This window comes from Pteropus vampyrus, unplaced genomic scaffold, assembly GCF_000151845.1.
Source record: "Pteropus vampyrus isolate Shadow unplaced genomic scaffold, Pvam_2.0 Scaffold75, whole genome shotgun sequence".
Taxonomy (NCBI): domain Eukaryota; kingdom Metazoa; phylum Chordata; class Mammalia; order Chiroptera; family Pteropodidae; genus Pteropus; species Pteropus vampyrus.
In genome coordinates this window covers 2,727,753-2,741,199 of record NW_011888856.1, presented here as the reverse complement: position 1 = coordinate 2,741,199, position 13,447 = coordinate 2,727,753, and the positions used below count along the sequence as shown (strand labels likewise).

Genomic DNA, 13,447 nt, shown 5'->3' with positions numbered 1-13,447 from the left:
AGGTTGGCAGGGTTAGCCAGGTCAGTGCTTTTTTTGGTAGGAAACTATGAGCAGTCTTCAGAGAAAAGACCGATCGGGGAAAATATTTGTAATATATGACAAAGGACTAATGCCATCATATGTAAAAAAACTTCTATAAATTAATAGCAAAAATGCTAAAAACTCATTAGGAAGATGAGTGGGGGACACCAGCAGTCGATGGAAAGGAAGGTAAATTCTCGTGATCGTCCCTGCGCTCGCGTGCTGGTGGCCCCGTCCGTGCTGGAACCGTGGCCAGCCGTTCCGGCCTCCGCAGCCTTGCGGTGGCCGCGCCCCTCCCCGCAGCCCGGTTCTTTGCGTGGCTAACTCCTTACTTAAATGCCACCTCCTTCAAGGAGCCTTCGTTGACCATCATTTCTGAGTAGATTTCGTGTCTCCTTTCTTGTTATTCTCCACCATCACATGCTTTATCACCAGCTATACTTAAATACCGTATCTCCCGAAGGGTTAATTTTGTTCAATTTAGTGGTTTATCTGTTGTGCCTGGCACATAGTAAAGAATATAGTAATTGAATGAAGACTTAACAAATAACTAATAGATACACAGAAAAGTGCCTAGTCCCATGATAAAGTGAAAACTTTTTTACTTACCTTTTTACTTACTGGGTGTGTGTGCATTACTAGCACTCATTGCTTGCAGGGGTGGGAGGAGGTGGGTGGGAGGGCAGTTTGACGACACATAGCAAAACATACAGCGGGCCTGTTCTTTAGCCCAGCAGTTCCGCCAGTGCAGATGTGTCCTCTAACCATGCTCACAGGAATGCAGAAATGATGGTTCAGAGATGCCCATGGTGATGGTAAATGTGTAATGTGAAAATGGAAACAACCAAAATAGCTCTAGTAAGGGATTGGTTTACTTATGACTCAGTCGTAGAGTGGAATGCTGGGCCATCTTTATGGAAATATTTCCATCATACATCATTGAATAAAAAATTACAAAACTATATATAGGATGATTGTACTTTGGTTTAAAAACATGAAAATATGTTTATTTGTGCATAAGAAAGTTCTGGAAAGATAAAATCTGCAACAAGAGCATGAGATTGAAGGATAGAATAAAGATAGTTTTTGTTCTACTTTCATACTTTTATGGGATATTTGGGGGCTGTAGAGATTGTTGGATTTAAGTGTGTCTGTATTTTCTTTTATAACTTGAATACACACAGGCTTATATATTATTCTCTCCCCTATGAATTTCTACCAGCCAGTGATAAATTATTGCATGTACCCCGAGACATCTCTTGTTCTCATTTAGAAACAGTTTGCTGTAACTGTGCCCTTATTTATACCTGAAGCCTTCGGGGGCACGGGAGAATGAAAAAGCTCCTGGTACATGCTGCCAGAATTTCTCTTCTTTTGAGTTGAAGTGTTTGTGAATAGCCGTGGGCGGAGCTATGAAGCTACAGTGTAGTATACAGCTCTGGAAGAGAAAGGTGGAACTCTTCAGAGACAGAGCTGTCCTTTCAAGAATAACTAAACTGTAGAAATAATTATAGAAAACCACTGAACTCCGTGGGGGTTTCACTTCAGGTAGGACCAGCGCTTTTTTGAAAGGAGGATGGCACATTGATATTTCACTGTGCATAAGCACCAAAGTCACATACCAATATAAAAAGCGAAGGGGTAGGAGATAAATGTAAGTTATCAGGATGTGAGTGCCATTGCTCTCTCTTAATTCCGGGACCTGGGGGTAAAGGAGGACGGAGGCAGCATGATGCAGTAGAAAATATTTTAGCTCAGAAATCAGTTAGAATAAAGACTTGGTTTTTTCACTTTGTAGCTCTACGATTTGCTTTCCTCTGCTGTAAATTGGGGTAATAGATAATTGTAAGGTCAGAGTTTATGGGATGTACGGAGCATATGAACATGTACGTGGTCAGTAGTGGTAACTAAGAACTTGTACTTGGCATGAAAAAAGAACAAAGAAGGATCCATTTTAATTTCGTCATTTGCTCCATATTTTTACAGTTTGTTATATCAATATTTTGTGAAACCAAATTCTCAAAATACGATTATGTGTCATCTGGATTAGGAGTTAATGGAATAATTTATTCATTGCTTCAAAAAACCATTGAGCTCTATGTGCCAACCATTTTCCCCAGCGTGTCAACTGCTGTATCTCCACCGTTACCAGTGCTCAGTGAGGTAGGGTGGATGGACGGACTGGTACCCCATCCTCCTGAAGGGCTCGTTTTAGTAGGGAGAGACAGGTGATGATCAAATAAACCAATCGATGAAAATTTTGTTTTCTGTGAGAATTAAAGCGGCAGTGGCACAGAGTGATGAAGCAGAGCGCTGAATATGGGCGTCAGGCGCCTCTGTGATGTTTGAAAGAGTGAAATTAGTCCGGTGCGATGAGCATGGTGATCACGAGGGAACGCGGTGCAGTATGAGTTTCGAGGATGAGTGGGGACCGGCTTAGGAAGGCCGCGTGTAGCGTGGTGAAGACTTGGGAGTTCATCCGAATTACAGAAGAACCCGGTGGAGGGTTTTAAGTAAGGGAGTGGTGGAGCGGATCCATGTCCAGATCGCTCTCACGACTGCAGTGAGAATCCAGGACGGGGGCAGAGTGAGATGCGGGGAGGACCTGTGGGCCTTCAAGCACGTACCCTGTCTCAGCAGACTGAAACTGTCAAGCGGAGCTAAAGATGCAGTTTTGGAGCTATTTGTATATTCCAGAGCTGCTGCCGAAAAAATCTCCTGCCTGGCTTCCTAAATTGTTTCTGTAGCAGCTACAGTTTGTGGGGGAGCCAAGGGACACTGGGGACAGGAAGCAGGGCTGTGGGACTGAGGAGGCATCAGAGGTCCCCTTCACTCCCTGCTTTGCCAGGTATCACCCACGAGGCGTCTGACACACCACAGGTGCCTCTTGGTGGCCTGGTAAATAGCCTGTGGTCAGATATGCAGAATATGCAACATTGTTGGGGTTTTTTTCGGTAAACTCCCTTAAAATCTTGTAGCACCAGTTTTAGTTTATAACTTTTAGTTAATTTGATTTACATATATATGTGTCCTGAGGGAATATTATAGAAGTTGTAAAACTCGTAAGATAAAAATGCAAATAATTGAAGTAAGTGCTTCAGCAATGATTTAATGGTATTTCTTTTTCCATTTCAGAAAACATCAGTTTGATCATGGAGAGGTAATGACTTAATATTACTATAATTTACCATATTTTAATGTTTGTACATATTTGGATTTTCTTTCAAGTTCCAGTTTCTGAGTTTCTTGGTAATTGTCACTAATCACCTTCAAAATAGGCCCGTGTGCGTTTTTATGAGAACACTGCACACAGACCATTCATCTGTTAAAACAAGCAGGAAGCTCGTTTGGCCTGCTCTGACCCCCTCACTGGAGCGGCAGTTTATTTCGGGGCCTGTTAGACGCGGGCACGGAGCATCTTCTGCGTGACTGGCGATCGCTTTCCTCTGCTCACCTTGCCTGAGGCTCGGAGGCTGACTGTTTGCTGCTCCCGTCTCCTGGTGGTTCAGCCGGGCTTTTCTATTTTTATTTTTCATTCTCTCTCTCTCTCTTTTTTTTTTGTTATTGAGATATAATTGATATATAACATTTATATTAGTTTCATAATAATTTGAATTGGTGCACATCGTGAAATCATCACAGTAAGTCTAGTTAACATCCATCACCCTACTTAATTACAGAAATTCTTTTTTTCCCTTCCTTTTCTTCTGATAAAGACTTTTAAGACCTGCTCGTTGGCAACAGCATGCTGACCGAGGCTAAGAGCGCTGCTGTGTGCGGCAGCTGGTGTGGGTGGCTGCTCCAAGGTGGAGCCCGGGGACCTTAAGCAGCAGTCAATTCTGATTAACACTTTCCTACCTTGATCTGATGGAGCATCCAGGTGGATCCAGAAACATGGGCTTTGTTAACCACAGGCTCGGCCCCGAGCAGCATTACAGGACCACTGGCCTCAGTGACTTCATAATTTTAGCCCTCTAATAAAATGGAGACATTTGAAAGTGAATTTCAAGACTTGTTTACTATTTTGGAAGTCAACGTATTGTTACTAAGAAAAAGTACTCTTTTTGTATATTTACCATTTAAACAATATTCTTAAATATTGTTTAAGTCGTAGGAGTAAAAAATATCTTTTTCTTTCAGCTGGTTTATCATGCATTGCAACTGCTGGCATATACAGCCCTTGGTATTTTAATTATGAGACTGAAACTCTTTTTGACACCACACATGTGCGTTATGGCTTCCTTGATCTGCTCAAGACAGGTAAGGTGGTGGTTGCATTGGTGTGATAGCTGCTTTGATAAGTTTTCAGCCTTTGTTATTGAGTGACCTTAAAATAATACTGAATTACTCAAAGTTCTTTAAATTGTTCTGGTAAAAGTTTTGTACTTATCTTTTGTACTTATCTGTTTGTACTTATCTTTTCTAAAGAGTCAAAGGTGATAATTCCTAGTCTTCTAACTTCTAAAATACTCCTTAACGTAACAACGAAGCCTCAGTGCAGTCTGGATTCATGAATAATGATTATGGATGTTGATAGAAAGCAGAACTTAATTGTAGAAATAATTTTTGTTTTGTTTTGACATTCATACCACAAAGAATTCTTACAATTGATTTCATTACAAGTACTTTCAAATGATATTTTCTTTTTCAGTATTAAGCTTTAAAAATTATTATTTATTTGCATATACACTTGTACCCACATCCCTTACTTCACTTTTTTGAATTTAGCTTGAGCCATCTTGCTTATTTGCTGCTTGTTTTTCCTGGGTAACTGCCTCCTTGCTCTGTATTGACAGATTTATGCTTCTGCATAGTGGCACCTTTTCATCAGTCAACTAGCCAAAGTGCAACAGCAGCTCCTCTTTTAAATTTAGCACATATTTACTAAACATCTAAACGATGCTCTAGGGATGAGTGTTGAGTGGTAGAAAAATCTAGAAGCCAGAGTTTTTATATACGCCCTCGAGAAGCGGCAGTCTGGCTCTACAGGTGTGTAGACAAATAATCTTGAGGAGAGAACCATCGAGACAGTGTTGTTATTGAGAGGAGTCTACTTGAATGTGGAAGAAGTTAGCCAGCCTTCAGGTTCCGGCAGAGTGTCACCTTAGAGAGGCACTGCCTCCAGAGGCGGATCCGGGGGTGAGGCCGCTGTTCCTGGCTCATCCAGGCCCGGACAGGAAGGGAGCCTGGTTGGCGCTTCTCTGAAATCCTGCCTGCAGCGTGTCTGATGGCGATAGGTGACCCTGGCTGGCCTCACAAGTGGGGCCTCTGCATGCACAGGCGCCCACACTGAGAAGGACCCTGTACCTAGTTTGTCGCTCTGCTGTTGCTGTTCTGAACTTAATAATTTTCAAACAAGGGATCCCACATTTTCACTTTGCACTGGGCCTGGCAAATCATGTAGGTTAGGTAGACCTGGCCTCACTTGAATCTGGGAGCAGAGAGAGCAAGTGTAGAAAAGAGCTTCTTAAATCATGCCTCACTTATATAAGCCTGAGCGTAGAATTCTTTCATTCCTAGAGTCATTGTTTCTAGAACTTTTCCTTTGGGTAATTAATCCTTTATCTGGGACTCTAGCAGAGACTGTGTTCTCCTCTGGAAGAACTGTTTGACTATCACTTACGTGCTCTTTGTATTAACAGTTATCAATGTCTCTTTGATGTGGTTTCAGCTGTTTGGATGGCTCTTTTGCAAAGTACATCCTGGTGCTGTTGTTTTTGCCGTATTAGCAGCAATGTCAGTACAAGGTTCAGCAAATCTACAAACCCAGTGGAATATTGTAGGGGAATTCAGCAATTTGCCACAAGAAGAACTTATAGAATGGATCAAATATAGTACTAAACCAGGTAAAGGAAAGTCTTATTTAGCTGATGTTTTTTTCCCAAATTTTATTTACCACCACAAAATCCTAAACCCAAGTAACATTCAGTGGTCTTACTCTTTCTAATCAATGTTGCATCTAGATTATCCAGAAAAAAGAGAAATGTCAGTCTTTCTTAAGTGGTTTGCGAAGTAAATGTCATGCATATCTTCTTGGTAATTAATTTCGTTATTTTCCATAAATTTTAATTTTTTCAAAGTTTTACATGCCACAATTTAAAATAATTTTTATGCTTATTAATGAATTTTTAATCTTAATCTTTCAGATACCTTCTTGAAATGAACTCATGGAATCTTAAATTTATTCATGTTCAGAAAGGGAGATTTTGTCGTCATTCGAGTATAAATGACTGAATATTAAATTTTCCTCCAGAATTCCTGGGTGCTGTAAAACTTTCTTAGTCATTTTGCCTCTTCTTTCCTAGAATCAGGCACGATTTCTAAGATATTAAAACCAAAAGCCCCAGAGATTCTCGGTGGTGAAGCGACACGGCCGTACCTTCCAGGGACAGCAGCTGGCTGGGCTCGGAGGCTGACCGCTGTGGCGTCAGCTCTCAGACTCCTCCCTGGTTCTGCCGCTGGCTCTTCGGGTCACGCAGGCCCCGGGCCTCCCTGGGCGGTGACCGGGTGACCAGAAGAAGAGCCCTTGCGTGCTGGCCACGCGTCCCCCTGAGTCAGGTCTTCTTGCTTTGCAGACGCGGTGTTTGCGGGCGCCATGCCCACGATGGCCAGCGTCAAGCTCTCTGCGCTTCGGCCGGTTGTGAACCACCCTCATTACGAAGACGCGGGTCTGAGGTGGGTGCACGGTTCTCACACTATTGAAAACGAAGTGTTCATGCAACTAGTGGGGGAGTTGGAAGTGTTTCAAAAAGGACGCGGAGAACGGGGATTTATGGAGTTCGGGAGGAGTGCCGAGATAAGATGCCGAGTCGGATACAAAGCTGTTCATCCTGCACAGGGCAGTGAATCCACAACCTCTGGGCTCATCTGCTCCACGAGGAGCAAGACGACATCGCGCCGTATCCACAGCCCGCGGGTCATCGGGGCTGCACTCAGGCAGGGCCTGAGCAGTTATCACCATCTTCGGGGTCCCCCAAAGATTCAGTAGCCTGTAGTTTTTAGTAAGGTTTTCTTATAGGCCATTTTTCCTGAATTCTCAGGAGAATCAATAGAAATGGGATACCATTCAAAGAGGGTTTTGTTCTGGTTTTCACAAACATAACCTGCTAGAATGACCTTGGTTTTTGTTTTTTACTTTTTTTTCATAAACAAGTGGATTTATTTTCATGCAATTTCTAGAGTAAGACGAATTATTAATTTCCTGAGTGACTATGTGAATCCTATTAATGTATTCTTTTATCTAACAGTGGGACATATATTTTATAAATATGGATTTCGGCAAGTGAATTTCCAGAGCAATTATGTTGAGTAAATTTAGCTTTTTAAAAATCTAGAAATCGAACTGAGGGCCATTCAGAGCTAATCATTGTTGAGATCGAAGCCAGGGCTGCCGCAGCTTCGGAGCAGCCCTGTTGTGTTTGCGTGGAGCTCGCCCAGCACACATGGCGTGCCTCACTCTTATTTGTGGTAAAGTGGTGAAGAATTTAAAACGAAAACAAGCAGGCAGACAAAAAGACCGAGTGTGGAGATGCAGGGGTGCATGAAACCGAACCCCCTCTCCCAGGACTCGGGCCCCTTCCGTCCCTCCCTCTATCCTCCCCAGGCCCCGAGCAGGACTCCGCGACGTGTCCTCTTGATGTGCCTCTCCCACAGCGTCCTCCCCCAGTTCCATTCACTGTCTCCCGCAAAGCCCGACTGTGTCCTTTTAATCTCGACCAATTCTGTCCAACTATTTTTTTTGAAAGAGCCAGAACGAAAATAGTCTACTCCATGTACAGTCGAAAAGCAGCTGAAGACGTGAAGCGGGAGTTGATGAAGTTACAGGTGAATTACTACATTCTGGAAGAGTCCTGGTGTGTAAGAAGGTCCAAGTGAGTATCCAGCACGGCTAACGCTTTGCGTTCGTAACGTGGCGACTTAACTCAGTTGCGTGGCCCGTGCTTCACTAGTCGTGTGTGTGACACTTAGCAACGTGTAAGTGGAATAAACTTTTTTAGGCTATTACTCGAATTGGAGTTTTTTCTTTTCCGGTCATTCTAAATATGTTTCTTTTACAGTGATTTTCAGGCGTACACTTCGTTAGAGGTGTTATATTGGCACAGATTGAATATTTCCCAAATTATTCCTATTTGCCTGTGATGTTTTTTAAATCTTTTATTTCAAGTTTTATGTATTTCCTTTCAAAAGACTTGCAGAGTCTGAGACCAAGTCATGGAAAGTCTCAGTGTAATGAGGTCAGTCAGGCAACTGAGAGGCGGGGCCTCCTGTGTCTAGACCTCATCCCTGCCACGTACTGAGTCCTGCGGTTCCCCCATCAACTCAGAATGAAACTTCTTTCTTGCTGTTTCACATCTTAGTTGAGTGGGAAAATAATTCACTTCACTCTGATCCACCATCTCTTGAGTTTATAGCTTTAAAAAATATTTCCACAGAGAAGTTCATGAAGCAGACAGTAGCAACAGGGGCTAGCAAGATCTTAAAAGCTAACGTGAGTTCTAAAGTTGACTAGAAATGTTGTATCTGGGTGACTAGACAGCAGATGACGGTAGCTTGCTATTAAAATACCAAAGCATTTGCTCCATGAGGAGCCACAGATATGAGCAGTTTCATCTGAAATCAAGGATATTTTCTGGAATGCTATTTTAAAAATTCTCACTATTCTGTAACTAAACAGAAGCCTTCGGGGGATTGCTATATCTGTGCCTTAATCACACTCATTCACCATGTACTTAAGTGATACACAAGGATGTTGAGACAAAATAATTAAATATTAACTCAGGAGTAAAAATAGTTCTGTGATGCAGTATCAGCATTGCCCAAAAGGAAACAGTTGTTGATTGTTGATTGTTCTATGACTATGTCTCAAGTGACTTGAATTTAATCAGGATCTATAGAAAATGTCATTGTTCGTAGAGTCATAATTTAGAAAATACTTTCAGTCCTTACGAACAAAGGGGTATATCTGCGAAATTCATATACGCACCTTTAGTTAACTTTGTGGTGTAAATTTAGGACAGAGAAGTCATAAGCATCTCTCATGTTGGTTTTGGGAGGACATCGCAACAAGCCAGTGGCAGGCTGACGTTTGCCGTAGGAAGAACCGAGTTTCTGGGCAGATGTCCACCAGCACTGTGATCTGCTTTATCACCTGGGCCCTCACTCTCCCGTCCGGTGATGCCAGCCTGGGACACCTGCGGGTTAACTCGAACAGAAAAGCAATGCTCCATGACCTTTTCCCCAGTGCTAATGATGAGCCCTGGGTCAAGATTCTTCATTTTTTTCTGGACCCTTGCATTGTATATGAACGTGGAAATCGCAGAGGCTGGGGTGCTTTATGTTCTAAGATGTCCGGGATTTGTATGACTGCGGTCGTCTCGTGTTCTGATGGCAGGGCACTGTTTCCTGTACACAGGAAGGGATACAAAGGCCTTTAGGAAGCATAGCCATCAGCCCTGCACGCTGAACAAAATCAGCAGTGAATTACCGGCTTTGGATCATTGCCGTCTAGAGTTCACTGCGGGCTCTGAGAGTTTGAGGCGGGGGGGTGTGCCGGCTCCCCCGTCTGGACCTTGACTTGCCCTTGTTGTGTTTGTTCCAACAAGAGTGGAGAGAGAGAAAGCTAAGGAAGTGACTCTCTAACCTCTTATCCCCACTCAGTAACTAAAACACTGTCCATCTCCTGCAAGATTTAAGCCAGACTGATGATAAGTCCCAGGCAACCTTGGACAGGGGCACTCTGCTTGAACCTTGAAACAAAACACACCCTGTGCTTTCCGTGCTGACAGGGGAGCAAATGCGGGACTCAGATAGGAGAGGAAAGGGAGGGACGACGAATAATTAGTGCCTCCATCTGCAGTGGAAAAAACTGAGTTTCTAGACAGTTTTCTGCCTGCATTGGCATGCTTATTGCTTTGGCCCTCGCTCTCCAGCCTGAGATACCTGTATGTTACTGGAACAGGAAGAAGTGTCAGAATGGGGGGAGCACGTGGGGGACTTGCATAGAAGAAAGCGAATATTTACCTTGTGCTTAAACTTTTGCCCAGCACTTTGATGAACACTGTATTTATGTGATCTTGTGTACAAGTGGTTTAATTGTGTGACTTGATTATTCCTTAAATACTTGACACTCTGTGTTCAAATATGAGTACGAAAATATACGCAAATGCAAGTCGTAGATGAGCTTTTAATTAACTACTCTTTTTTTCCTCAGTTCTCTGCTTTTTTTTTTTTTTCTCATTAATCCCAATAATAGAGTTGACATAAAATTAAAATACATGAATTCAGGAGAAAATTATTCAGGTTTTCACTGGTGCTGTTTAAAGATGTAGCCGGCTGGCCAGGGGAATCTTCGAGAAACTCAGATGAGGACTAAAGGGTGTTGCACTGGGACAGGCAGAGCCACCAGAGGCAGCTTCGCCCTTTCGTTTTTCCTGAAAGCGATTGCACTCAGGAGCTGGAGGTGGCTTCCTGCTTCCTGTGTGGTTCGCTTTCTGCTGCCCTTGGCCTTGACATGTGTGGGGAAATTGAACATCGTTACACATGTTCAGTGTCGGTAGCATTGAGTGTCAGCCAGGTGTGCAGAAAATGTGCACCACACTGCATGAGAACGCTCATGGGAAGACCTTTGCGGGAGGTAATTTGACGGAGGCAAAGTGGACATCGTGTAGCCCTCTGACACTGCCATAGTGCTGCTTCTAGAAGTTTGACCTACGGAAAGATGTAGGCACAGAAACGTTTGTGTGAGTGTTGTTCGATAATGGTGAAATGGAAAACAAAAGTATTCATCCGTAGAGGAATGGTTAAATAATACATGGAAGGAGTAGGTCTTATGTACTGAGATGGAAAAATGGCCCCATTTTATTGTTCAGCGAGGAGTGTTCAGATAGTCTCGTTTCTGTAAAAGCAGCCAGGAGCATCCACACACAGACGTGTCTGCGCCTGTGTTTGCACACGCGTGTGTCTGAGCCTGAGTGGCTAAGGGGCTAGTGGAATGTATGCTCGGTTGTTTAGAGGTCCCCTCTGAGAAACGGCCCTGGAGGTGACAGTGACTTTCATGTTTTTATTTGGATAGGTCTGCGTTTTGACACTTCTTGGATAGTGACCTTTAAATTAAAGATATCCTCAAAACAGACAGCACGAGCGTTCCGGCCCCAGCGCCGGCCTCACGGTGGAGGGCAGGGCATGGGGCCGCCACCGGGCGCGGGGCGGGCTCGTCGGGGGTGGCCTGTTCTCTTAGAGAAAAAGTGAAGCAACCGTGACGAAACACGAGCAGTTGTCAGTTCTCTAGTATTTTTCCTTGTGTTTTCCTTTTTTTTTTTAATTTCTCAAAAAGCAAATAAGAAATTGGGAACTCCTTTCTACCTATTTTGTTTTTACTGATCTTTGGAAGAGTCCAGGCCGGTTGTCTTATAAGAATATCCCAGGAATGGCTTTGCCTAATTCACTTCTCGTGGTTGGATTCGGTTTGGCGCATCCTCGAGCCTGCTACGTGGGAGGCGACGTGCGCTTTCCCTTGTGGTGCTGCAGGAGATGCACGTCGCTTTGTCTTGTTATTGCTAATGCTAAGTTTCAGCACTCGACAGAGAGCCCCTCAACTCTCTGCATTTTACGAAGACAGATTTCTTTCATACTTAAGGAATCTAGGGAGCGATACTTAGAGGCCATTTCTTTATCCTCTTTCTTGAGAGCCTTTCACCAGATAGTTCTTACATCCAATTTTTCTTCTTTCCTGAATCTTTTATTACATTGGTGATTATAAAATCGGTAATACAGATTTGAAAGTAATGTATCACTTACTGATGCATAGGAGTAAGGATGGATTTGATAAATACTAATAAATAATAAATGGACCTAGAGCTATTGGGTTATCTCTATGGAAAAAAATGAAAATTAAATCATCCCACACCATACAGAAAAATTAATTCCGGATGAATTCTAGGTCTAATTGTGAAAAGCAAGATTCTAAAACTTCATCAGAGTTCACACAATGAATATTTTGACGATATTGTGATAGGGAAGAATTCTTTAAACAAATCATAAAAATCATAAGCCCTAAAAGACTGACATCTTGGAGTATACTAACATAAAAATCTTCAATAAAACAAAAGGCCCCCCCCCAAAAAAAGAAAAATTAAAGAACTTATTTGGCCAGATATCATAATGTCAATTTTATTTCTACTATTCTTTAAAAATATATATTGCTTCTAAGATCTAATTCGGAAAATATATATTGCTTCTAAGATTTAATTATGAATTTAGTTAAGGTATGAGCTTAACACTACTGGATTTTCTTTAAATTGATTCATTCTGAAATATAGTTAATGGGAAGTTGCGTAAGTATGAACTAAATATATTTGCCAATTGTAATTTTTTAAATTAATGTATGACCTCTTACCGTGTGCTGTGCATGACACGAGTCACAGTCTCTCCTCATAACACAACTGTGTCATGGGTATTTCCCATTTTACAAGTGCGGAGAGCGAGACCGAGTGACGCTAACCCCACTTTCTCGGTAGGTAGCTCAGGCAGGATTTAACCAAGATCTTTTTCGTGTATTTCGTATGTCTGTTTCTTTCTTCAGAGTCATCCTTGCTGTGTTTGCTCTGTTCTAAAGAGGATTTATGGCAGCTTATATTAACATAAATAAACATGTTTTAAAAGCCAAGTTAGTTTAAGTAGGAAAAATGAAATGAGGGCAGGAGTCTAAAAATTGTGCCCCGCTTTAGCTGCCGTTAGGTGTTGTGCACTGACTTGTAGCCTGTGCTGGTTTACCTAGGCCCGGCTGCAGTATGCCTGAAATTTGGGATGTGGAAGATCCGGCGAACGCCGGGAAGCCGCCCTTATGTAACCTCCTGGTGAAGGACCCCACGCCTCACTTCACCACCGTGTTCCAGAACAGCGTTTACAAGGTCTTGGAGGTTATCGGAGAGTGACCGCTGCCCACGGAGAAGTACATCAGTGATGGTTTCAATGCTCTGCTAATAGCTCATGCCTTGTTTTTAATTCAAATCCCAAAAACTTTTATAGGAAACTGTTTTCAAATAGAAAATGTTTTAGTTGGTCAATTTGTCATTCCGATTATAAGACACATGCCATTATCAGTTGGGTACTATTTCAGTGCACCCCTTAAAATTTGCTATGCAAATGAGTATATGCTTGTATTTGACTTAAATATTTGTGCGAAAATGAGCAGTCAACTGTATACAAAACATGATGGGATGGTATGAAAATGCAGTCAGTTCTGAACTCTGTGGGGGCTGATTTTACAGCTCATGGACCATTGATGGCCCTTGCTCCTTTTCTGCCTCTTGCACCTGTTTTTTTGGACATTTCAGTGGTTATTGTGGGCTCCTCGTTCATGTCAGTCCCTGCCATCAGCCTCAGTAAGAGTAGATGGGGCAGACTTGGGTATTTGCTGTGTGGAATT

The 13,447-nt window shown here is 42.6% G+C and overlaps 1 protein-coding gene across 1 annotated transcript in view; it reads left to right on the top strand.

The window, feature by feature from the left end:
* The window catches only part of DPY19L1 (dpy-19 like C-mannosyltransferase 1), a 59,401-nt gene extending 46,010 nt beyond the window's left edge, over nucleotides 1-13,391 (top strand). Inside the window, exons 15-20 of the mRNA XM_023532041.1 lie at nucleotides 3,155-3,181; nucleotides 4,162-4,281; nucleotides 5,693-5,867; nucleotides 6,597-6,696; nucleotides 7,767-7,892; nucleotides 12,797-13,391. Coding sequence (XP_023387809.1) covers nucleotides 3,155-3,181; nucleotides 4,162-4,281; nucleotides 5,693-5,867; nucleotides 6,597-6,696; nucleotides 7,767-7,892; nucleotides 12,797-12,953 — 705 coding nt within the window. The 3' untranslated portion in view covers nucleotides 12,954-13,391. The remainder of the gene's footprint in view (nucleotides 1-3,154; nucleotides 3,182-4,161; nucleotides 4,282-5,692; nucleotides 5,868-6,596; nucleotides 6,697-7,766; nucleotides 7,893-12,796) is intronic.
* Nucleotides 13,392-13,447: the final 56 nt, after the last annotated feature.